This window comes from Alexandromys fortis, unplaced genomic scaffold (genome assembly GCF_014885135.2).
Source record: "Alexandromys fortis isolate MF-2015 unplaced genomic scaffold, M_Fortis_MF-2015_v1.1 scaffold_79, whole genome shotgun sequence".
NCBI classification, from domain to species: Eukaryota; Metazoa; Chordata; class Mammalia; order Rodentia; family Cricetidae; genus Alexandromys; species Alexandromys fortis.
In genome coordinates this window covers 5,037,595-5,063,692 of record NW_026067964.1, presented here as the reverse complement: position 1 = coordinate 5,063,692, position 26,098 = coordinate 5,037,595, and the positions used below count along the sequence as shown (strand labels likewise).

Sequence of the window (26,098 nt, the reverse complement as noted above, 5' to 3'; positions counted from 1 at the left end):
AGATGGTTAGGATGAACAAAGATATTTGTTTAAATAACCAGGGTAGCTCCCAGCGTCAACTTGCCAAACCATTTTAAAAACACGCACTATTCTTCATTTACTACAAACTCAAGGCTTTCTTGGCTGTGACAGGATTCCAATTAACCAAGCTCTAGCGCTGGGTGCAGAGACCTGATGATGGGGGCTGAGTCCCTGGAGACCCTCCTTCATGTGCACCGAATCAAATGACAGTAAATGGCATCGTGGAGACATCTTTGATCATCCCTCTCCAGTGAAAACACCGTGATGAGCATTTTCTCCAAAAACAAAAGGCTCTGATGCACAGATCAAAGATCCTTTCTCAGTCTGCTGTCATTTCAAAATCCACTTGCAGATTCACGCGTCTCAAAACCCCTGCCGGAGCAGTCTCCAGCCACAGAACAAGACACCTCATCAGCACCCAGGAGCCCAGTTCCTACAGCACAGCTTACTAGCTTTCATGTATTCTGAGTCGGTTCTCAGCCACCGACAACAGCCAACACCAGGACAGACAGCAGCTTCGGCGCACTGAGGCTGATCCTGGTGTGTGTGTGTGTGTGTGTGTGTGTGTGTGTGTGTGTGTGTGGCGCGGGGAGGAGAGACTCATCCCCATAGTTAAGACAGTGAACCTAATCGGCAGGGTGACAGCGTCTCTTCCTTTTTATCTGGACAACATTTAAAATGTTTCTCCTGTCAAGGGCGCGTGCAGTGGGCTGACATGGATGAAAGGGCACATGAATGTTTAAGTTGACACAAGATTCAAAAGACAAATCCCAAGCTGTCTTCCGGACAGTTACAAATGTCAGCCCCGTATACGTTTACACCCCTCAGGAAAGTTGAAGCATCCTTTGCAATGCCACAGTTACACGTTCAGATACTACAGGTGTCCCTCTGTCAAATGTCCCTGAATGCCAGGCTGGTGGCCACTGGCTCCACATTCTGCACACATCTGGAATTTTTACAGAGATATGCTTTCATGTTTTTTCTCAGTAAAATACTTTTTATAGATATATATTTTTATGTATGGGATGGCTTGCATGTGTGAGTGCAGGTACACTTGGCAGCCTAAGGAGGGTGTAGAGTTGACCACCTGCTATGGATGCTAGGAACTGAACTCAGTCTTCTGGAAGAGCAGAAGGTGGTCTTAGGCACTGAGCCATTTCTCTAGTCCCAGTAATTATTTTTGTATATTTTGCTCAATCAAAATATGTAATGCACTGTCCTTACCCAAGAGTCCCTAAGTCAGGCCTACTGATGTAGTGGGCCCAGAGCAGTCAGGACTCGATGAGCCTCATCTGAGGCTGGTCTGTAGACCTAGGCAGCCTGAGGTAACGCGGGGCACGTCATGCCCGGGGTGTGGCCAAAGCATCAGCAACATTGCCAATCCCAGGGAGCTCATTAGGTCTACCAATAATCTCTCTCTGGACTGACAGAACCAGAACCTGTGCCTTAATAACTATCTCCAGGTGGTTCATTCCACATCCGAGTTTGAGACCACACTGGCAAAGTAGACAAGTAATAGGTTTGGGGTGTTTTTCATTTTGCAGTCTGGGGGACAAAGCCCAGGGACTTAAACATGCTAGGCAAGAGCTCTTCCACTGAACTCTGTCAGAGCCTAACTTTTGGCAACAGGTGTTTTGAGCCCTCCCTTTGTAGCTGTAAACATGAGCACTCAGGAGTTTCACCAGGCCTCTGCTTCCTCGCGGTGTAAGCAATGGTACCCAGTCCATCGGGGGACATTGACAGATTCAGGGGTTTGTTATGCAGATTGTTGGAGGAAATGCTGGAGGAGGCAGTCTCAAGCAAGAGGGCAAGGGGGTCTAACGTATTGGTCCTGGGGTCTGAGTCACTAAGAACCCTCTGCACCATCGTGAAGGAGCTGAAGACAGATCTCCAGCCCAGGGAAGCACCTCCTTTCACTGACTCAGATCCCGTCTCTGTCTACCTCCCTACCAGACGTACCCAGAGAGAGCCATCCACAAGTTCTATAACTTAGACAAATTGACATCTAAAATTAACAATCGCCTTCTTTTGAGGGCAGGGTAAGACAGGATTGTGAAATACCCGGAAGGTATGCCAAGACAGTGAGGTCCCACCCTACAGCTTTTGACCCAGTAGTGGGGCTGAAACTTTCCAAGGTGAAGCTGAGAGTGCAGATTCGGGGGCTGTGCTAAAGAATTTGTGACCTGAGAGGGTGGGATGGCCTGTGACCTGGCAGCTGGGATGATGCCAGCCTCTCTGGTTTTCTTTCATGGCTGGATTCTGTTTTTCAGAAATCTGGATTTTGTGACTTATTACATTTCCTGTGACCTCGTTTCCTCTGAAGCTCAGAGCTGAGTTCTGGTGGGCTGGTTTCCTGAGAGGTGAATACAGCAGAATTCTTGGGAGGTCTTCCCTTTAATGCTGTTGTTCCTCCAACTAGGTCCCTTCACTGCTCAGCAACAAGAAGAAATTATGTATAACAGACTTAGGAAGAAATTTCTCTTTGCCTAATGTTTTGTTCTTAAAGAATTGTCAATGCCAAATGAGATGTTTGCCAAATAAAATATAAGCCCATGTGCCTGCTAGACGTTGTCGGGAGAATGAGGGAATTGCAAAGATCTAATGCTTTCCTAGTCCTGATGACATTGAGGCTTCATTCTGCTCTGACTGACACACACTAAAAGGGAGTCTCAGGACCAGGGCTTAATAAATCAGGTCTCTGGAGCCAGCGAGCAGGCAGAGCCAGCGCACCACGGTGAGTAATGAGAAGCTAGCAGCAAAAGACGGCTTTGTGGTTCTGTGACCCGAGCTTCGGAAAACATCCTTCATCAGATGTTCTGCTTACATCTTGTAAGTAATCACCGCCAGAATCAAAAGGCATGCCTAATTATCCCTCATCTTCTAATTTAACTCAGACATACCTACTGGGCTTATGAAGCAAAGATATAGGTTCTATTTACTGTCTACAAGAAGACAAAACCAGGCATGTCACCCCTGTGAGTCTGCTCATCCAGGAAATGTTTTGATGATACTCGGTGCTAGGCCAGGCTCCAGGTACCAAGGGCGTAGCAGAGAACCTGTGGCTCCCAGTGGGTGAGGAACCAAAAGTGAGCCGGAAGCACCTTCAATCCTGACAAAAGAAACTGAACCTCATACTTAGCCATTTGCTCCTTGGAATGCTGCAGCTACTCCTAGTCGGTCTGAAGGCCGGCACTCACAGTCAAGAAATGCTAGGATATGGTGATGGCCCGCCCCGTTTGTTCTGGAAGTGCTCCCCTAGAAAGGCAGGCAGTGAGGGGTCAGACTGCGCTCCCCAAAGGGGAAGAAAAGCATGAATGAAGCAGCAGTGATAATTTCCAGACGTCGACATCAAATCCATCTGGCCCAAATTTCTAGACCCTGCCAAACACGAGTATCACCCAAGCACAAGCAAGAGCCTCCTCACTAGAATTTGGGAATTCTGGGTGATAGGACGCAGAGACTGGGTCATGGATGGGAGCCAGCCCAGTCAGGTGGCATTCTGACTTTAAGTAGAGCTGGACTTTATTTATTTTTTTTAAAATATTTTATTTATTTATTATGTATTCAATATTCTGTCTGTGTGTCTGCCTGCAGGCCAGAAGAGGAGATCAGATCTCATTTCAGATGGTTGTGAGCCACCATGTGATTGCTGGGAATTGAACTCAGGACCTTTGGAAGAACAAGCAATGCTCTTGACCGCTGAGCCATCTCTCCAGCCCCCAGAGCTGGACTTTATTGTTTTGTTTTTGTTTTTTTAACCCTAACTTTTCAGTGTTACAGACACAGGCACCACTGTGCTGAAGATAGGCCAGAATATTCCATTTAGAATTCATGCTCCAAAGCAAGGATTAGAGAACTTCTTGTTCAAGCTATCCAGGTAACAATTCATTTGGATCATTTGGATAGGTCACCTGTCTACCCTGACATTGCCTGCTAGGGCTATGTGCATTGAATCTTCATTACTAAAGGTCTCCATGAGACACACCCCTGGGACAAAACTGGTCCCCATGACAAGGCAGGAGAACTAGGTAAAAGAGTACAGTGGGTACAAATCCAGGAGATTGCTCATCACCCCGCAACAAAACTGCCAGCGGAGATATCCAGAAATATAGCCATGGGCTTTGTCAGTGGCCACATCACTATGCCCACACCTAATCCTCACATAGATGGTAGTGGTTTTTAAAGGGTGGATGGATAAATCTGTTGTCTCCTTCAGCAATAGCTTCAGTTTCTAAAATGTCATATTGCTATGAAACTTCTCAAGACTTAGAGAGCCCAAAGTGGAGAGGGTTTGTGTGGGACTCTACGGTTCTGTGCAGCCTGCAGGCACCTATGATCCTGACTCACATGTCACGGAAGGAGGAGGCTGAGGCTGAATGGCCATGGCACTTTCCCAAATGCACAAAACTAGTCAGAGAGAGGGAAGAACAGTACACATCGCCTTTCCCCCAGGCTCCAGTGCTCAGGGAATAGCAAATACTCGATCTTTTTCTCTTAATTTCTATAAAACATGTATGTTTAAAGCAAAAATACCAACACTATCTGATGAAGTATCTATCTATCATCTATCTATCTATCTATCTTTATATCTAGATGTTATATATACGAAAACTATAGTGTAATGAATGGGTGGATAGGCATCAACCAGGTCTTATAACACAAAGACTTTATGTTCTACACGATTTGGTGGACGATTAGGTTAAGAACACTGTGGAAAGGTAAAGCTGTGTACAGTAATTCTAAGTAATTCTGTATTGTTATACAATTCTCAATAATTCTGCATCATTAAAAATAAGATATAACCAACATTCAAAAGATTAAAGAATGACATCTTAAAAATTGTCCAAACAATGTAAAAGAAAGTCTGTATAAAGGAATAGAGAAATGAAACAGACGAACACAGAGAACCAAATGGTGAAAAGACAGCGCTGCTTCTCATATGAAGAATATGATCATTGCTTTCATCTGAGACTGACAGAACATTCCACCTAACAAAAGAAGAACACAGCCTTTTCAAAGGAATCTTTTTTGAAACGCTGACTGAAACAGACCTGTATTTGGCCCAAACAAAAGATTTCAATAAAGTTTAAGTGGATCCAAACAGCACAAAGTATGTTCTCTGACAATAAGTGGAAATAAAGCAAAAATTGCCAGAAAAACATCTATAATATGTATATCTAGAAATTAAACAAATCCAAACTGAAATTTCTAAATAGCCCATGGACCAAAGAAGAAATTAAAAAGAAATTATGCCAGATGGCGATGGCACACTTCTTTAATCCCAGCACTCAGGAGACAGAGGCCAGCCTGGTCTACAGAGCAAGTTCCAGGACAGGCTCCAAAGCTACAGAGAAACCCTGTCTCAAAAAACCAAACCAAAGAGAAACAAACAAACAAATTATAAAGTACTTTGAACCCAAAAAGAACAAGAAGTTGAGTCCCTTCATTTCCTTTCCGGTGCGGAGAAGGGAGGAGGAAGGCGGGTGTGGCCAGGAGCCCTCCCAGCTCTATCTGTGATAGCTTCCCTTCTCCCATCTCCTCCCTGCAATCAAACGGTATCACTGCCTTAGACTCTGAATCTTTCTAATGAACCATAAAGCAAACAGGTCTTGGAGGCTCACGGACAACATAGCTACATTTCTGGGATACATCCAAAGTAATTATTTCATAGAGAAAGCGGAGCTCTCTGCTTATAGACTGGAAGATTCAATCCTTAATTTCTGGTTTCTCTAAACTGCTCTCCAGCCTCAGCGCATGCTTGTAGGGTAAACATTACCAATCTAATTCTGAAAGTTACACAGAAATGCAAAAAAACACAAAAACAAACCAGAGGAAGAACTTAACAGTAGCTGACTTCAAGACTGATAGTGGTTAAGAGTGTATGCAACTGGTGTATGGATTCACAAACTAAGCAGCATAGTGGAAGAGTCTGGAGGCAGGCCACTACGTAATTACTTGCTAAAGATGTCAAAATAATTCATTCAGTGGGGGGGGGGGAGAAGTACTTCTAATAAATGCCAGAGTTTCAATAATCAGGTATCTTTATAGGCAGACACTAAGTTTATCCCTGGTGACACCATGAAAGAAATTCTAGATGCAATGTATACCTAAATGTAAAAGTTCAAAATTTAACCTTTTAAAAGAAATACAAAATATCATTAGAACTTGGGGACAGGCAAAGAAGACCACAGAAAGCAGTATCTGTCACACACGGACATAGTAAGCTTTGTAAATTAGAAACTGTTCAACCAAATATTGTTAAATAAATAGAAAAATAGAGGAAAACATGAGCAAACATATCTGGCAGTGGACTGACGTATAACAAAGATAAACTCAATAATAAAGGCAACCCAATTAAAATGCCAAAGGCCTCCAATTGGCAGTATACAAAGAGGATAAACAAAAGACCAACAATGCATGGGAAACCTCTCGGTCATTGGTCCCCAGTGTGTGCACAGTATCAGGCACTCTGCAGAGACAAATTTACACACTAAATCCTACACACCGGCCAATGGCTAAAAATGCTTGCAGCAACACTGGCTCTCGACAAGAGTGTATTGGCCTCGCCGGCTCACTGCTTTGGGGACTGCCAAATGGAAGAACTTCTTGGGAGGAAAGAACTGGCAGTTGCTTATAAAGCAGACACACACCGAATCTGTGACTTAGTAAGTAAGCTGCTGGCCATGCTCCCAAAGGAAAGGAAAATCACTTACAACAACGCAAGCACAAGAATACATAGAAGGTTCCTTCACAACAGCGCAAGAGCAGACACAGCTCAGGTGCCACCAATAAGACAACAGATAAACAAACCGTTCACAACAGAATACTATTCAGCAATAATAACTGATTAGTGAGCCGGGCGGTGGTGGCGCACACCTTTAATCCCAGCACTCAGGAGGCAGAGGCAGGCGGATCTCTGTGAGTTCGAGGCCAGCCTGGTCTACAAGAGCTAGTTCCAGGACAGGCACTAAAAAGCTGCACAGAGAAACCCAACCAAAAAAAATCTGTTTAGTGTATGGTGTATGAGGCCCATACACCAAAAAGTATTAAGTCTTAAAATCATTTTAAAAATGCTTCATACAGTATGTACATATTATAGGACTCTGTTTATTCTATGATAGAGTAGAGAGGAACCAGACAGCTGGAGGGGCAGAGCTCAGTGTGGGAAGAGGAATGAGTGAATTTCTAGGGTGCCAGTGATGTGCTTTGCCTTGTGAGGGGCACACAGGCATGTTGTCAGAGGCCATGCAGAGAGGCGCACCTACAATCTATTGATTCCTTTCTATGTTCCGGATATCCAAATGACAGGCATTCACTGTCAAGGGGACACTTCATGGGAGAAACTAGGTCATTCTCTCCCACCACATTGGGGTTTTGAGGAATGAACAAAACCCAAGACCACACACCTCCTTGTGAATATATATAGGGGAATTGAGACCTGAAACAGGGCACTCCATGGATTGGCCTGCTGGAGTAGAGGATCTGGGGAGAAATAGGAGAATCCAGGCTACAGGAGGGCCAAGGGACCATATGCTGGGACTTAAAGCCCATACAGACTTCAGAGGCTGCAAGGGCCAGGTTAAATTTGAAGGAAAAAAGTAAATGGTCTAAGCATCAAGTAGAAGAGATGACACTGGATGGGAGTGGGGCACACCAGGGGAGAGGTGAGCCCCTAGCTCATGGGTTCTGGAGAAAATAGGGGCTCTCTGGTAGAGGACTGGGGGTGTCACACTTCCTTCTGGAAATGTCGCTACTGACAACAGAGGGTTAAAGGTCCAACTCCCAGGAACCCAAGTGACTTCCAGACCTAAAGTTCCTTATTCTCCTGGAAGAACACAGAGGTTGCAAAGTTTACCCTAGTCTCACTGGTCCCAGCCAGAACACTGGAGCCAACAGTCGTAGTAGCCAGGGGGTGGGCTCAGCAATAATAGCGATGGGTGGGCCGCTATGGCCACCAAAGCTGCCCACTTTCTTGCCTCGTCGGAACTGTGAAGCAGAGCCTTTAGGAGCCTTAGGGAACCAGAAAGATCTCGAGGCTGCCAAATGAATTTCTAGAATCAGAGGCCAAGGTCATAGCCAGAAAGTGTGCTGCAGGTCTGAGCTTGTGCACTCAACTGCAAGAACGCAGCCTACAGCACAAGGCCAGATTCGCAGGCTGCAGTACCGGCTCCTCTGCTCCCCAGCTTCTGGCAGGCATCCATCACAACAAAGGCTCAGGCTCACACCTGCAGGCCTGCCCACCATGATGTTCCCAGGCTCCTCCCCGCAGGCCATGTCACCCCCACACAGCCAAGTGCCACTCTGGGACAGAACCTGGGTGTGCCTGTCAACCACCGTGACATTTCTATCAGAGTTGGGCCATTTATAGACAACAGTGATCCCAAAAGATGGCATGAGCTGATGACACTTGTGACCCTCTCTCGTGCGCACACGCTCTGTGACATTTGCACAATGACCAAATCAGCCAACGGTGTAGGGTGTAGCTCTCGGACGTGTCACTTCATTAAGTGTCATGTGACTACGTCCACAGAATTCTGTGCTTCTGCAGATAATAGGGCAGACAGTTTGTCACCTGGATGGAGCCCAGCAGTGACAGGCAGAGAAATAAGATTTGGAGTTTCAGCCCTGTAGCCCACTAAAAAATGATTTATTAAAGATAATTTTAAAAAACAATACTTTTAATGCCCCAAAGGGTTATGGGTGAATTTTTCAACTTTAAATTAAACAGCAAACTAAATAAATCCCACCCACGCCATTTTCTTCCCTGTCATATATCACAACTATGAAACATTAATGGAGAAAAGAAAAGAAAAGCTCAAACACCTGTCGGCTGAAGCAGACAATGGGCTTGGGGGAAGATGAGGGAGGGGTTGGTTCTACGTCTGTGTTGTCAGGTCAGGCATGGGAGAAAGAGACATGTTGGGGCCTGTAACCAAGGCTATGGAGAAATAATGTTTCAGAAAAAAGCCATTGCTTTCCAATGCTTCTAGGAGGCTAGAGACACAGCAGGCAGGGTCTCAACCATGGTGTTCACCTACTCAGTCAAAAGAGGTGTTTCCCTTGCTGGCCTGCTGTAAGGCTAAACCCAGGCCAGGCTCATCTCTTAGGCCTGTGGCATGACACAGGGTCCTGGGCCCCAGGAACCATTTTTTGGGAGCCCTGTGGCGTTGCTTTCCCTGGATGCATTTACCCCACGGTTATTTCTCATGCCAAGGCCCAGGAGGAAGGCAAACAGACAATGACACCATAGTCCCTATCCCTGACATTTTCTCAGTGTCTACTCCCCGCTGTGAGTAGAAGAAACCAGTCACCCTTCCCCTAGGCTGCACAGCTATGGTCTTCCCCTCCCCCATCATCTCCAGCAGAAAGAGCCCTGGGCTCTTGTAACCTGATCACATCCTGCCAAGGTTCCTCTTAGCTTGGAGGTTTCACTAAGGGAATACAATGGAATCCCTTGTGGAAAATCTCAGGAATCACCTCGTCCAGCCTCCCCCAGGGCCCCTGGGACACACCACAGAGTGGACGTCACCATGCTGTCCTGACTTCCAACTCTCCAGGTAACTGCAACATGTGGCCACAGCCGAGACCTGCCACATTAGCCCCTCAGCACACTGCAGTCTTTGTCTTCGCTGGCACCTCCCCGGGCCACTGTTCTGCAGATAAGCCCCTGAAGTCCTCTCAACAGGAGGATCCTTCTCTCGGTCCTCCACAAATCCCTAAGCAGCCGGAGTGCGGTGCATCACCCATGGCTTCTCTTCATCACCCCTTAGGTCTAGTTCATTCACGGTGTGAAGTACCCCATAGCACTTGCGTAGGGAACAGCACCTGGGGGACCTAATCTTCCATTACTCCCACTTACCCCAAGCACGCAGGTCACACCTGCTACGCCTCCCAGCCCACAGCCATCTGGTGTTGACTAACAAATACGAAGGAAAAGTACCAGAGAACCCACTCCATCCACGGTGCTTCTGGCTTTAGGGACACACTGGTCACAGTGAACGTTTGTGCACACAGCCTTCTCCAGTGTCCTTGGGCCATACCCTAAATCCAGTCCTCCTAAGCAGCCAGGACAAGGGGCTAGCATGAGATTTCCCCAGGGCAGCAGGAGGAACCTAAGGAGCAGGAACCCCAATCCACTGTCCCGTGACTGACGCCGGAAGAGCACACGCTTCTCAGAATTTCACTTTTAGAAATTATATCTAAATGAGTCACATGGAAGGAAAGGGCCAGAAGCCCATGCACAATCTTCATGGTTATGAATGCTGCGCCGACGACCATTGGAACAAAAGGCGCTTTATGCGAAAGAGCAGACAGCGTCATGGTGTGGGTTTCAGGTGTGCACTGGCCACGCATTGCTCAAGTATGACGAGGATGTGCTGTGCTTTGGAGGCTAACATGGCCTCCTGTGTGTGAGCGCTTGGTCCCCAGCTGGTGACAGTGTTCGGAGGATTGGGGAGCCTTGAGGGAGTGGAACCTTACTGGAGCAAGTAATTCATCGGAGGTGAGCAATCTTGAGGGTGAGGAGGTAAGGAACATTCTTTTCCATGTCTCTCTTCAAACTGTTAGCCAAAATAGGCCCTGCCTCCCTCGCTTCGTGTCTGGTATCTAGTCACCGAACAAAAAGTAGCTCATGACAGAACGAATTCTGCAATGCTTCAATCAGCAGTTGACAGTACACCACTGCATGCCAGAGGATACCTGGAGTGAGTTGCTCTGCTGCTCCAGCTTTCCCTTAGAGAGACCCCTGTGGACAGTTAGTTAGCTAACTCCCTCCCTCAGCCTTTCCACATCTCCACACTGCTTGACAGTGACCTTCTTCTACGCACATCACAGAGGTAGGGCCCCATCCACACAGCGATCGATTTTAGTTCCAACATCCAGAGACAATCGCCAGAGTAGCCCCCAGAGTAGGACGTGTAGAGACAGCGGGTAGCCCTTGACTGAGCCCCAAGTGCCTTCACAGTTCTAAACTTCCCACTCTCAGCAACGGATCTAGCCAAGCCTGGCAACACCCTCTTCTCTTAGTCTCTGCAGGGAACTATCCTCTCCATTCCTGCCACACTTCACACCTGCACCTCAGTCAACACCTCTTTTTGACGTCATCCCCTGCTTCCCACCCCAGAAGACTAAACAAGCCCGTGTCTTGCTTTAGAGCCACACGTCTAACAACTTTGGGGTTAAATCCTGACTTTGTCACTTACACTATGTGACATCCAGATGCATTTTTTGACTGCTCCAAACCTCAGTTTCCTCATTTGTCAAAAATGATGACAGTGTCCTAAGAGGGTTGTGATGAAGACGCCAGGAGAAGACACATGGCAATCAAGCCCTGGCAGAGTCAGAACAGGTAGGCACAAGCTTCTCAAAAGCCTCACTGACCAATTCAGTGAGTTCAGTCCTAGAGGAGATGGGGACACAGGGACCTATCACATGTCATGATAGAGGGCAGATGAGCAGACTATGCATCGCTTGCTTCCTAGATGTCTTGGGGACTCATAGGTCCTTCACAGTGAGGACCAGACCCTGGAGGCGGATGAAAGTGACATGCAGGAAAAGGCTTAACCAGAGGCTCAGTGCAAAATGCAGGTGCCTTCATCTAAGTCTATCATAATCTTCCAGGTATAAAGGGGAAGTTAATAAACTCTAGCCCAGGCGACTTTGTAAAAATAACTGCATTGTAACACATCCTTGCCATTTATTGTCACCTGGTCTGCAGTGGCCTTTTCAGCACAATGGCAGATCTGAGCTGTGTCGTTATAATCTCCCCAGACCTTGATTTAAAAGCTGCAGGTAACACACTGTTTCTAAATACTACAAAAATTACAATTCCCCTATTGTAAATTCTACCGTAAATTAGAGCAACCGATTCTTATATAAAATGCCTTTGTTGACATTTTCCCTTGGCCTGTAATGTGACCAGCTGACGGCTGAAACTGATGGTGGCACTCAGTGTGAGTGTTAGCTGGTATTTCCGTTTACATTAAGGAATAACACGTCCAGACCTTAGCAGGTCCTTCCTGTGAAGCGGAAGGCTCCTGACAGGTTGGCTACTAGCTGCAGCTTTGCAAGAATACAAGTTTCCGTATGTTACATGAAACACGAGTGAGCAAAACTCTCCGATTTTCAGGTCTTAGCTGTTGCTTTGAGAAGCCAACACCGATCTGTACGTTGGGGTCTCTGTCTCTCTGTCTCTGCCCCTTTCCCGTCCCCTTTGTCATGCAATGCATTTTCTTGACATCAGACCTCTGAACCTCACAAAGCCTGTCACAAACCAGCTTTATCAGAGACAGCCACCACCAGACTACAGCTTTAACCAGCCAACGCCACCACCAGCAGACTACAGCTTTACCATCCAATGCCACTACCAGACTAAAAATGTTCTCCTTTCTCTGAGCCAAGACCTTCCATGCATGCGCACAATCCTACCAGGCACTACCACAGTACCACCAGTGTCCCTTCTGTGCCCCCTTCCCTACTGTAGGTTCTGTGTCTTGTACCCTCAGCGCCTCTAGCCTAGCAGGCTCTCCTTTCAGTGCTCAGGGGTTGCCTGTTCAAAATGTGCTTTCCTGATATCAGAGGCCTCCCTTAAGTAGTTCCATATAAATAACTATATACGAAAGCTAAATGGAAAAATGTGAAAAAGTTGGTTGACCTAGTGGCTTTCCCAAATATATCAACAAATGTTCCAGGACACCTGCTGTGAGTCACGTCCATCCAAACTCTTGCCTTGTGGTGTCAAGTCAGTGACAGAAAGCACACTCCTCAATGGGAGTGGCCACCCCAGAGGCCCCTGCAGCTGTAGCTGGAGTGGCCTTCTCTCTTCAACTGGAAGGAGTCGCACTTGGATGTGTATCTTGAAGAACAAGTAGATATTGTTTGTGACGTCACATGAGACACAATGGTTTAGATGAGGGGCAAGCTCAACATGGAATCTGTTCGGCAGGAAGAGGCCTGGAGGGTGAAGTAAACTCTCAAGACAGTCTTTTTTTAACTTTTAAACCAGCACAGGTTCTGCTCTTGGAGCGGTGATCAGTTAGCCACCAGCCAGGGTTAGTTGCTGCCCTTGAGTCTTGAAGCCACCCACCTTGGCCAGTATCTCTCAAACAAGACAGGGCACTGGGACCCACCCTAGAGGACATGGACATTCTGACTTCACAGTTTTAACACTGCCCCCTCAAAAAAAAAATAATAATCTGTACCTCACAGTAAGGTTTTGTCACTGTAGGTTTGGCTACCTTAGCTCTCATTTCTGCCCCCCACTGTTCTCAATGAAGCCATATCCTCACTGTGGTGTTGACCCTCCGATGGCCAAGCGTCAGTGCCCAGACTGGTGTCCCACTGAAGTAGAAGCACCGAGATTTCCCAAGTGACCTAGCTCACTGGGTTCAATAGCTGCTTGCCATTCAGCGATCAGGTGAGTGGAAACAAGAGTTCTACCATGAAGGAAGGCTGGGGAGGTGTCAAGGGAGCTCTAGAAATGGGACCCCCACTTCCTACTTCTGTGAAGGAAGCACCGTGTAACACTGGGCCAGAGTGGCAGCCTTCCGCCCTCCATCAGCGGTCACCATGGACAGTTGATTAGCGGGAACATTTCCTCTGAGCCTGGCTGCTTTCCCCACCCCCTCACAATTACCCACTGGGGGATGGGGAGGCTCTTTCCAGAGAGCAGAGCTCCAGGACTCTTTAAGGAAATCACTTCCTTGTGGAATGGGCAGGAGACACCAGCGCCTCCCCAATGACTTCTCCATAGCCCCATGTGTCACACCTCCACAGAAAGCCTGTGTTACCTGATGGACTATGTACACCGCAGTCCTGTCTTCCTGCATGCTGGCTTCTAATGCTTTTTGCTCTCAAGCACATAGGCTTTGGAACTGCCATGCTCACTATATCGTCACCATCAAGACTGAGAGGAGGGCATAAGCACTCAGGTGTGGAGACCTAGCAATGAAGAGGTCCCCTGCGGTCAATAAGGCCCCGAGCCAGTTTAGGAATGGCTCTGGCATGGTGATGTCTTCTACACCTCTTCCCTGTTCATATCTGACTGGACCATGGCTGTGCAGTGCTGGGTGCCTGCAGTTTCACACGCGGTTTCTTATTTGTGAGAAGGCAAATGAAACCAGGGGCCTAGGATTTTGCATGCTTTCTGTGGCAGTAAAAAGAGACTGAAGGCAGGCTCTGGGAGAGGACGCAGGCGTGACATGAAGACAAAGGACGTCCAGGGCCTGTGTGACTGGGTAAGTCTGGGCAACCGAGGCTGGAAGTGGCCTAAGCAAGTGGGCAATGCAGGGAAGAAATTTATCTTCCGCAATTAAGGTCAGCGAATACCTCCTGTAGAGAGTCAGACAGTAAATACTAGAGGTTTTGAAGGCCCAGGGTCTTCCATGTCCCTGGGCCTTCTCCAGCCTCCCCAGAACTGGGGTTTGATGCCTGTCCAGTTTAAGCTTTCTCTCCCTCTGGGCTACACTTTATTTAACCTGTTTACCTGTCTCTGGCCCATAGTTTCTGGGTGCCTGTGATGAACAGGTATCTGGTGAGGCTCTAGGGACAGCACATGTGAAGGGGACAGGCCTGTGCAGCAGACATACCTTGCTGAGATTCCTAGCCTTGGCAGAAAGCTCAGGGCTCAGAGACGAATGAAGAATCTTTGCTGATGACAGCCATGGCCAGAAGTGAACTGCCTGGCACACAGCTCCATTCCCTGTTCAAATGCCAGCCCACGGGTTGATTCTGACGTCAGAGCTGGACCCCAGAAGCAGCACCTCCGAAGAAATGCCTGCAGACAGCCTGCTCGGCTCCAAGAGCCCTGCCCAGCCCAGAGCCATCTCCATGGCTCCAGCCTTCTTTGGGGAGAAAGAAACGTACTGTAGCCAGCCGGAGGGACAAGTTGCTTTATTATTGGAAAATCTAAGAGTCTCTCAGGCCTGTGCTGCACCATTAGGTGACGTCAATAGCTCAGGAGATCCAAGCTCTGTGTTTTCGCTCTTCTCAGAACAGCAACTGATTCATGGTAGCAAAGGGGTTTCTATTTAGAGCTGCAGAGGGGAGGCGGCCTCCGTGTCCTGGCATCCTATGCTAATGGTTTGCCCGCTCTCTGTGGGCAGCAGGCAGAGTTCACGGGAGGCCAGGACTGAGACACTACTTCCCCTAAGCTAACCAACAGCCCTAGGCCTACTATGTGCTCTCAGCTTGGCATGCAAAGCCTGTGACATTGCTAGAGAGGGGACGGCCATTTAGCACACAGCTAGCTGTGACAACGGGGACAGAGGCAAAGCAAGAGAGGGGCTTTGGGGGTCTGGGGAAGAAGGAGCGACTTCAAGATTCTTGGGCTGAGTCATGAAGGACCAGTGGGATGGAGGAGTGGGGGATGTGGAGGTACAGGGATGGATAATAGGGGCTCTGGAAGTTGCTTCACTGGATGAGAAAGAAATGAGGGGGAGTGCGGAGGAGAAACTGCCTGACTTCAGCTCCATCCCCTGCTAAAATGCAAGGGAATAAACTGATATTGATGTTGCATAGAGCCTGCCATGGCTTCTGTGGGAGACGGGCATGCTGGATTTTGGACATGAATTGTACCTGCTTAATTTCTGGCATGAGAATGGATGGAAGTAAGTCTCCCTGTCCCCTCTGTGGGTCCACAGACTGAAAATAATGGCCTGTACCACTTCGCGCATATACATAAGTCCATCTCTAAAGGGATACCAGGATTCCACATCCCTCTCCCTTTGCTTATTGCCTCTCGTGCAAACCTCTTTCTTGCTCCTGATGTGTCTCTGTGGGGCTGTTTGATGATGTTTTTTTCTCCAGTGACAGTGCATCCACATCCTTTCCAGGTGGGTGCTATCAACAAATCATTCCTGACCCCAGATTAGGTACCCAGTGGCAATGGATGCTTTTTTGGTTGGACTCAAACTTCTGAGCCAACATATGACCGCAGACACTTTTGACATTTGGGACTCCGTGAAGGTCACATGATCTGGCCCCTCTTTCCCTCCAGGACTCCTCTCTAAGAGGAGCCTAGGGGGCTTCTGTCTTGTGGCCAGTTCAGCTCTTCATCCATCCACACCCATCCTGCCCCCATCATCCCCACTATGTGAGGAAAGGATGGATTAAGCCCTAGGTGTCTTCGAAATTCCTAAGAGACACTGTCCCTTCTTTGAAAATCAAAGTCAAACATCGTAGTTTATGCATTAAAAGTAGCTCACTGATAGCCGTATTTATTTCATACTTTCTAGTCCAGAAGTTATAAGGTATGAGATGGACACTCCATGATCAAATAGAAAAATATAAATCACATAAAAGTACTTCCAGCAATACTGGAACATTACAAACCACCTTAAGGCATTTTTAAACCTAAAACCTCCCTAAGTTTCTTTTACTTCAGAAGACAGCATTCGAAAGGCACTGCTCTCCACGATGTAATGTAAGAAGAGAATCACAGTACTGATTTGGAATGGTTCTTATTTTGGCTGCGAGCTGGAGGAGCGACTGCTCACACGCATATATACTTTTCATTTGTGTAAGAAATTAAGATAGGAAGTGGAACATTTTTCCTTTTGGTTTTGAGGAAGAATCTTATGTTCCCATAGAATGTATTAGCCTGGAGAGACCACGAGGCATAGCGTAACCAAAGCACACTCTAAAGAGAGTGAGACAGGCTTGTGGAGAACTGGAAAAACATCCTGGCAGAGGCTTCCCCATACAGCTTCTTAGATAGCAGATACAAGAAACTATGGAGAAAGACAAGCAGAGAACAGGGCGAGGATGACGCATGGGCAAGCTGACAGAGCGGCAGAGGACACGGGATACTGTACCTGCTTGTTATTGTCAGTGGTACAGCACAGCTTCTTGAGGGAGACAAAGTGCCTAATTTTCCTAATGACATAAACAATCAGTGATTAGTGAGGCGGGAAAAGGAGGAAGCAATAAGGCAGCACAGGGATACGGCAAAGCTGACCGCCAGGCCCTTCCTTCCCAGTGCAGATCTGGTCACAGAACTACATTTGCCTGCAGGAGCCTGGCTTCCCTGCAGCCCCAGCTGGTGCGGCCCCTCCTCCCTCACTGGCCTGCAGGTCTTCAGCTGCCTCCTGGATCTCTTCAGGAGAGACTGCCATGCTACCACAGCAAAGCTGGCTTTAATCCTACTGACACAAATATTTCGTTGCTTACACGGAAAGCAAAAGACTCATTTGGACGGTGACCAAATTTCACGGTTGCTGTTTTTTTCTCTTAAACATCCTGTGTGGTACGCTATGGCTCACTGTAACGATGACACTGAGGTTTTTCTTTTAGACGTCCTACGCTGCACACTGTGGTTCACCATAAGGATGGCATTTTTGTTTGTTTGTTTATTTTAGCCTTAGGGGGGAAATCCCTTGATTAAACAGTCACAAACTGAATCCAGGAACTTAGCCCATGGTCTTGTTCATTATCACAAGAGCACTAGGACAATAGACGCCAGGTGCACCAACCTAGTGCAAGTCAGCTCAAGGTAGATCCTCACTTGGGAGTAATGCTGTGGAATACACTGTGTGAGAGTGTACACCCAGAAGCCTGTGGGCACCCCTTCCTCCCTATCTCATCCTTCTTCCTGGCTCACTTTCCACTGGAGGGTCTCTGACGAGATCATAGGGAAAGACTGATGGATTTCATAATATGAACTTCACCCAAGCAAGAAGGGGTAAAAGGTCCCCATTTTTAAATCAGAATTGCCTCTGAGAGCTCACTGCCTACAATTAGAGGAAATAATACAAAATCATGTCTGGATTAAAAAAAAAACTTCTTTCCTTCATCTGTCAAATCAGGAAAAAAAATTATTCTGATATAAATTACCAGGCAATAGCATGTCTCCTCCACTTTGATTGCCCACTGATTCTAGCAAAACACACAGAAAAAGACTCGGCTTCCTGCTTCCAAGAAGACAGTCTAGGAGGGGCCATAAGGACAATGGGACAGTCTCAGGCACCATCTCCTGTGGCTCTGTATTGGCCACTGTTGGGATCGCTAAGCTGAGCCAGCACCTATACGGAGGGTAGGCAGCCTCTCCCGGTGGTGGACAAGCCTTGTTTAGGAGCCTGTCACAACCCACAAACTCCAGAAGCCAGCCAGGGAGGAAATGCCAGAGGAACACTGGACAGACCTCTCAAGTGACTGAAGGACAGGTTTCAAACTAATCCAGCAAGGAAAATTGGAGGGAAACAACCTTCAAATAGACAGGCGATCTTACGGAATGGGCTGATTTTCCATCCCGCGATGATCTGAAATGAACTCGGGTGGTCCTGGAAACCATGTGTGAGAGGGGCTATCTGGTTTCTCACAACCGCTGTCCTATTTTCTTCACCAGTATGTCACATGTTCCTCACAAGGTCAAACCATTAGGTGGTAGTGACCTTCATGCTTTCTGCAAGGCTCGTCAGTGAGTTTAGTTAGGAGGCCCATCTGGCACTCTGAGCCTTTCCCCAAAATATACCTGAGAGAAGGAAAGGGAATCATATGTTTCATTTCTCATGCCCTGCCCCCATGGTTCTCTGGTCAGGTTTCATTGGCTCCTGTTCAGACACATCCTGCTGTAGGTTAGTGCCTTTAGGACACTCTGAGCCCTTGCATAAGCTCAAAGTCAATATGGAACAAACTGGGGCCTAAAAGAGAGAAGATTAGCACCCCGTGGGCCGAGGGCAGAAGCCTGTAGTGCTAGTTGGAATTCACTTGCCAAGGGGAAGGACAGGCAGAGACCTTGAGAGGTGTTGGGAACAAGGGGGTCAATCATGACCAAGCCATAGCTGGGGAGTAGAGCTGGTGCTGCAAGAAAGACCATGAAGAGGAGACAGGGGTGGGGGAAGAGGGAAACCATGTTTGGAGATTGCTGCTGGCCACCTAAGACTGGGAAAGTGCTCCTGTGTGTGTTGTCCTATGGTTTACAATGGTATTTCAGTGTGCCAGACAATGCCCACAAGGGCCTGGTCCCTCTCCGCAGCAGAAAGAGTGGAAGAGTTTGCTCTCACCCTCCTTGGCCAATCACTGGGGTGATCTTCACGTGCTGTTGGATGCTGTCCCCGGATTTCCGTCTGGCATAGTAAACCCCCTGCCACTCCTACATGGACAAAGAGAGCTCTTGAGATCCTTCAGTCAAGACCACAGCTGCTCCCACACTGCGCCTTTGCAGACTGATCAGAACTTCCCACAGACTCCCATTCCATGTCACGGCACTGCTGGGCGGTTGTCCCCGCTACAACGCCATCATGATCTCAGGGGATAAATGTAGGAGCACCAGGCCAGTGCGTCCACTACCAGGGTGTCTGTCATGAGCTCCAGGGCAGCTGGAGTTCCCAGCAGGCACTCCCTCAGGGAGCCACCACAGTAGAGTTCAGTAGCCAGCCTCAAAATCGTCACAACAGCTCATAGGCCTGATAGTATCATTCTTAACTTATAGATGGGTAAACTGAGGCTCAGAGAGTCCAACTAGCTTGTCTACACGGGGAAACAGAGGATCTATTTATAACTGTGTAGTTCTTTTATCCTTCCCAAAGTGCCTCGGCTTTCTGAGATTCTAGACACCTCCCACCCAAGGGTCACAACGATCCCTTGCAGTTTCCACAGATGGTGCCGAGGGGAGGGAGAGATTCCTGCTGCCACAGGACCCTGGGAACTGTACTGAAATAAAGGACCGGAAGCCTCAGGGCGGAAGTTTTCTCCACTGTTTCTGGGAGTAGATAACTCTGAAACTGAGGTACCTCGCAGCTATATCTTGATCTCTCTTGTTTATGAAGTGATTAATGACTGTGCCATTTGAGGTTGCCTCATGTGACTGGGTTATTTTGGCAAAAAAAAAAAAGAGGAGTACTTTATAGTATCTGGTTTCATTTTCAAGTCTTATCGATCTGATTTTGGAAGTAATTTGGACATTCTTATAATCTAAATTTATTCTATCCCTGCTAGTGCTCCCGTCTCCAATGAAGATGATGCTTAGCTACTGCCAACGGAGGAAAGAAGAAGAAAGCAGAGCCACGTGAGAAGCTTTAGGACACCTCAGAAGAAGCAAGAGCTCACTCCGGCTCAGAGGGAGGAGATGACAGCCCGGGAAACATCTCTTTTCCCTCTGCTGCACCTTCATCTTCCCAGAAGAAGCAAAAAAGAGGTTGGGGATGGGAGGGCTGGGGAGGAAGAGTTACCCGTGGATACGGCACAGCCGTGAGTAAAGAGAACAGAAGGAAGATGGGAGATATTCGACTAAAGCAGCAGAGCCTACAAGTCAAGGTGGATAGTAGGTCTCTCTAGCCCTTCCTACCAAACCCCAACAAACTGAAAAGGAGGAAGGAGCTACTTGGGTAGAACCCCGCTCAGGGATGCAACGCTAGGATAGTGGGGGCGTCATGCAGGGGGCAAGTGGCCTGTCCACAAAACAATCAGCTCCTGTGTCATCATGTTGGTATCAAAAATTAACCCATCAACTCCTTTGCAAACTGCAAACGGAAGCTCACTGAACTTTGATGCTCCTAAAGAAGGCAGTCTTAAAGATAAAAGACTTACACATCCAGGGGCGGGGAGGGGTGCTAAGGGAGGAGTGTGGGTGGGTTCTTGGTCGCACCCACCTTTCCCTTCTTGATGCACGTATTGATGGTGTCCAGGAGGTCTGCCCGGTTCTTGTCACTCTTAGGTAGGTCAGCGAGTTCTTTGCCCAGGAGCTCCCCTTTGTGGTAGCCCATCATCCTCTCAAAGGCAGGGTTGACATACTGTGAGCAGGAGGGGTGATAGATCAGTGTGCCCCGCAGGGAGGTTGTGGGGACACAGGGATACAGAGCCAAGGGGCCCCAGGACAATACTCTACAATGTGGGTGCTGCAGGCCCCTCCTTCTTCATCCTGTAGGAGCAGTACCCCCACACACGGCAATTTGTTCATTCACTCGACATCCTGGTCCTCTATGAGAAATGCAAGGACGCCTCAGCAGGAAGGAAGCAGGAAGCCCCCAGCTGATAGCCCTAACCGCTGGTGAACTTTACTTGCTGTCTTCTACCCTATGAAACAAGGAAATCCTCACAGGAAAACAGAAATAGGAAGAGGGCTGGGTTTGCAGCTTGGTGGCACCGTGTTTGCCTGGCACACATAAGTTCCCCCAGCACCGCTAAATAACGAATAAGCCAACACACACTCACCATCACATGCAGCTTCTGTTAGTGACACTGCAGTGCAGCTGATTGGTGCTATGTGTCTCCGCACTTTCCCAATCAATCAATCAATCAATCAATCAATCAATGCTATGGTTGGGAGCACTTTGACCTCACGTAAATAACAGATGCAGTTAGTCTATGGGGCTAGGGCATGCTCTTTCAGTGCTGAGGTTAGGGTGGGCAAGGAGAGGATGCCCACGGGGCACTCGGATGTCAGCAGATCCGAAGGGTCATCAGCAAACTTCTGCAGGGACTTCTGGAAGCTGGAGCAACTGCTTTGTCTGACCCCAGTCCTCCACCAATTTCTTTTTAAAGACCACAGTCATCACATGAGTAGCCATAGCCGAGAGAACAAGCGGTGGCAGATGTGAGCACGCTGCACCTGGGTCAACAGTTTCTTTGGGAAAAATTCCCATCCATCTGCTGCCTCGGAAGCTTTCTCACTGGCCATTCCCACCCTCCCCTTAGCTAGGGGAATCCATCAGGAAGTGGGTAATGCAGGGATACTGCAGGGGGCGGGTATTCCCTTGGGAGCAAGCTTCTGTGAATCCTGAAGAGATGTGGAGGAGTCTCTGGTTATCAGGCACCACAGGAGTGGCTGAAGAGGGGGAGAGGGTGCTGACAGCATCTTCTTGACCTCCAGATCCTGCCCAGTTCACTTCCATGACAGACATTGCCGTCCCTCGGCATGGCAGGAATCCCGCCTATCATGGCTGAGCTGGTAGCACGTCCCCTCGCTAGGTTTTCCTCTACACTCTGTCTGCTGAGAAAGCCCTTCCTCATTTCTCCCCCACCAACTCCAATGTGCCTTTTCCTCCAGGAAACCTCCTCTGACCCTTGCTCTTTCTGAGCTGGTACCATTCCTCAGGGCTCCCATGACTTCTGTGTGGTAAATTCTGATGAATAACATAGAACTTGAGATTTGTCTCTCTCTCATAGGACACTGAAATCCTCAAATGCGAAGGCTGGGTTAGTGACTCCTATTCTGCCAACGCTCACTGAGTAAATGGGTATATTAGAGAGTCTTTTCTCTTCCTGATCTGTTGATTGTCTCCTACATTGTCATATGTGTGGGCTCTGCTTTCCCATCTGTAAATCTGAGTAATGGTTACAGCTCTTTTTTATGTTGGAGATCCTCGAATCTCAGAATCCAGAGGCATCATAGACAGCACTGGAGCCAACACACTTAAATTCAAATCCTTAGGAACCATTAGAAGATGACTCCATTTTTTTCGCTCCTCTCTTTCTGTTTTTCATCGGCAATAACACTACCTGGCTCCCAGGGTTGTTTTCGAGAGATCAACGAGGATAAAATGCTAACAACTCTGCCAGCACAGGGGAAGCCCATGCAAAGGTTTTCAGAGCAAATGCAGATAGAATGAGGCCTAGAGGTGGCAGGGATAGAAAGATTGATACATAAGAAGCTGTTTCTAGATGTTAAGTGTATCACATATGCCCATGGATACACGGCTATCTGTTCAAGTTCCCTGAGATGGGGCACTGATGTGAACTAGCCTGTCCTTGATGTGTCATGTGAAATCCAGGTGAGGGTCCCTGAGTGTCGCCTCCACGTACCATCTCTGCTCTGCTTCTCCTTCCTTTCACTGCACAACGTATGTTAGAATCCAAGATTCCCTTTCAGCAGAGCAACTTCCCCTGTGTGGGTACCAGTTATCCTCATACTCATTTTTTTTCTGTCCGTGGAAGAGACTGGAGCGAGGGCATGATTTATGTCATGTGACATCACCCCATCACTCCTCCCAGGGATGCAGGTTTGCTAACCACAGATTGTGGCCATGGGGCAAAGGACTCGGTTCCTGGTCAGGGTGGAGAAGGCATGGGAGGGCAGGGCTACTTCGCCTCAGTTCTGACTCACACCCCAGCTTCCCACTGTGATGTAGGTAGATGCAAAGCCAGTGTCCTCATGAGGAGAACTGAAGGGTCATGTCTGCTTGTACCCAACTTTCTATATGATTTAAGATATGGAAGGGTGGGCAGGAAGTGTAAACACAGCCAGAAAAGTACGGAAAATGTTGGTTTTATTTCAAGGGACAGCCAAGAATATTCTGAAACAGCCCCAAATGAATTCAGGCAGGAAGGCTTAGGAGTCAGAAATATGGCTTAGTAACTTGATTTCAGTGCTCACTGCTGTCTCTTTCCTTGTATAAGTTCCTCTACTTTGCTAGGCCTCAGTTTCCCCATCTACCTCTCAAAGGTACAGATCTGAGCAGCGACTACCCAATGGAACTTCTCGTGACAGGGCTCAGGTGTGGTGTGCTACAATGCCTCTGACCTGGGACAGGAGCAAGGCATTGCCTGTGTGCACACTGGGGGAAATCCGAGGGTTCAAAATGAGGCTGGTGCCAGAGGAGCCATGATGTGCTGGTCGCTGGTAAAAGCAATTGCTCCTCCGTAACACTGTGCACCAGCCTCAGCCAGGGCAGGACTAATCAGGGGACCAGGGACATTTCAGAGTACTCTTTGAGGCAGGTAGAAGATTCTCTGTGTGTGCATTTCTTTAGAAAGATGGCAGCAGTATTACAGTGCTTCATAAAAGAATACCATGGCAGGTGACCAAGTACCTGAAGTATTCTGGTCCTATAGCCACTTACAAGCATTTGCCAAACAACCCTGGGTCTTTACTGTCTTTACAGATGGCCTAAAATTTTCTCCCACCTCTACCTAAGAAATAAAAAAGTTCTGATATGAGCTAATAAGTTTCTTCTATGGGGCTAGAGAGATAATGGTTAAGGGCACTGGCTGCTCTTCTAGAAGACCTGGGTTCAGTTCCCAGCACCAATACAGGGCAGCTCACCATTGACCATGACTCCAGCTCCAGAGTACCAGACACCCTGTCTCCAGGCACCCACACATACACTCGGGCATGCATATCTGTGCATATGCACGCACGCACACACACACATACATACATGCATGCACTCATGCATACACACATACATGCACTTTGAAAATAATAAAACATGACTGTTGTTCTCTCTTGAATAGCCAGTTCTTACGTCTATCAGTAGTTGTCTTATATATTGATTTTCCTTTCTTGCAAATATGTGAAAATTATGGAAAAGTAACTGAAATAAAGAGAGAGTAGAACCTGGAAGGCTCTATTTTAGTGTTAATGAAATGAAGCACTTCTTCCCATACCTGAATCACATGATCATCACTTGTTATTTCTATGGCTTCATGACAGTGGTCTAACGCTGTAAACACTGAATTACAGGCCCTGAAAGATGGAGAAGATTAGGGTTAGTGCTATACAAACATCGCTTGAACTTTGTTAATTTGGCAACATCAACAGACCCCAGCGTTACTGGCACTATGCACTCTGTTACTGTTCATATCCTGCAAGCTGGTATTTCCTCACATCTTGACATTTCAACACAATGTGCGATGCTGTAATTTGGGCACAGTCATGGTCATGGAGAAGGTCAAGTTCCTGTCAATGAGAAGAACCAACCCAGCCTGGCCCAGACTGACCATGAGATATGTTGGCCTTTCGCAACACAGAGAGAGACATTTGCTTTCCTTTTCTTAGGATGGCGATGCCACTTCGCCTACAGCCACACCCACTGACATGAAGAAAGACGGGAGTGGCAGGTTGATCCGATCCCCCCTTGTCTAGTTCTTTGCACCTGTGTATCTTTCTAGCTTCCTACGTGGCTCCTTCTTTGCTGACCTCCCCCGGGTGTCTGAAATATTCTAAATCAGACTCCAATTGTGATTTTGATTTTAACTAGCTTCCAAATAGAAAACAACTCCAAATACATTAAGTTTTACACTAGCCAACACAGCAACTACATGGCTAGAACCCTGCTATTTAGATGGACTGTATAAAGAATCCAGGAAGGCTTTCTCACACAATGCAAAGAGGAAAAAAATAAAAAGAAAGGAAAAGGTTGATTTATGGGATGGATATTTCTTCTTGTAGGGCAAATTCTTCACTGTTATTTTCCTACCGTGAGGGAGTGTAATTGGCTGCCACTTTGACCTATTTGTTAGGAAATGACAGAACACTGAGGAAAATTGGGCTGTTTTTTTCCCAGCTACAGGATCCTGGGCAGCTTACGGTCTTTGCTTTTCCTCATTTTCTCCATCTAGAGAATGACTGTAAAAATATGTATTTCATGGGGTTTCGTAATGACCTGAGTGATGGATGACTTATACAGGCATTTCTCAAAGTGCTCGGGCCCACATGTGGAAGAAGACAGAGTATGGTAGGATTACTACCTGTAAGGTCATAGTCATGGTGCTTTGTTCTCTGAGGCTGGCAAAAGCATCCAGAGAAAAGAAAAACTAATTGCAACCGATCTTTATCCGTGAGTCTATGTGAATGGGACTCAGTAGCAGCAAGATAACCAGCCTGCAGGCAAGAAGGACCTCAGCACACTGAACGATGACACTCATTTCTATGAATGCAGAGATGGAGCTATCTGCATACGGATAGGTAAGACAAGCATTCACGCTCTGTTCAGCAGGGCAGAGAATGGGACCAGCCTGATGCCATGGCCATTCCTGAGTCTTACAGGGCATTTCTTCATTCCAATTGCCCACCCAACAACATTCGTACTGTGTGGATGGTCTAATCACCACCACTGTGTTTGTTTTATAAAATCAGCAGAGCATCAAAAGGAAAGCTAAGATTGCTATCACTATCTCCACTGCACTCACTCGTGAGAGGCAAGCAAGAGCTAAGGGTTATCAAAAGTGCTTTGTGCACACCTGGTCTAGTTAGAGTGAGCTCAGCTCCATGGGAAAGCCCTTCCAGACACTAAGTGCCTCTCAGAAGTGATGTGTGGAGACACCGACTCCACGGAGGGTAATTTGTCATCTCTGAGAGCTGGGTAATTAAGTTCTAATGAATACGTTTTGTCATATTCCTCTCTGGCACAGGGTTTCTGCA

The 26,098-nt window shown here is 47.5% G+C and overlaps 1 protein-coding gene across 9 annotated transcripts in view; it reads right to left on the bottom strand.

Annotated features, from left to right (window-relative positions):
• The window catches only part of Pde8b (phosphodiesterase 8B), a 215,965-nt gene that overhangs the window by 36,625 nt on the left and 153,242 nt on the right, over nt 1-26,098 (bottom strand). For 5 of the 9 annotated variants that reach the window (XM_050153867.1, XM_050153869.1, XM_050153870.1 and 2 more), the window contains exons 7-10: nt 24,343-24,421; nt 20,607-20,747; nt 19,020-19,108; nt 16,833-16,893 (exon numbers count right to left, since the gene is read on the bottom strand). In XM_050153867.1, coding sequence (XP_050009824.1) covers nt 16,833-16,893; nt 19,020-19,108; nt 20,607-20,747; nt 24,343-24,421 — 370 coding nt within the window. The remainder of the gene's footprint in view (nt 1-16,832; nt 16,894-19,019; nt 19,109-20,606; nt 20,748-24,342; nt 24,422-26,098) is intronic. The other 4 variants (XM_050153863.1, XM_050153864.1, XM_050153865.1 and 1 more) reach the window with 2 other exon arrangements.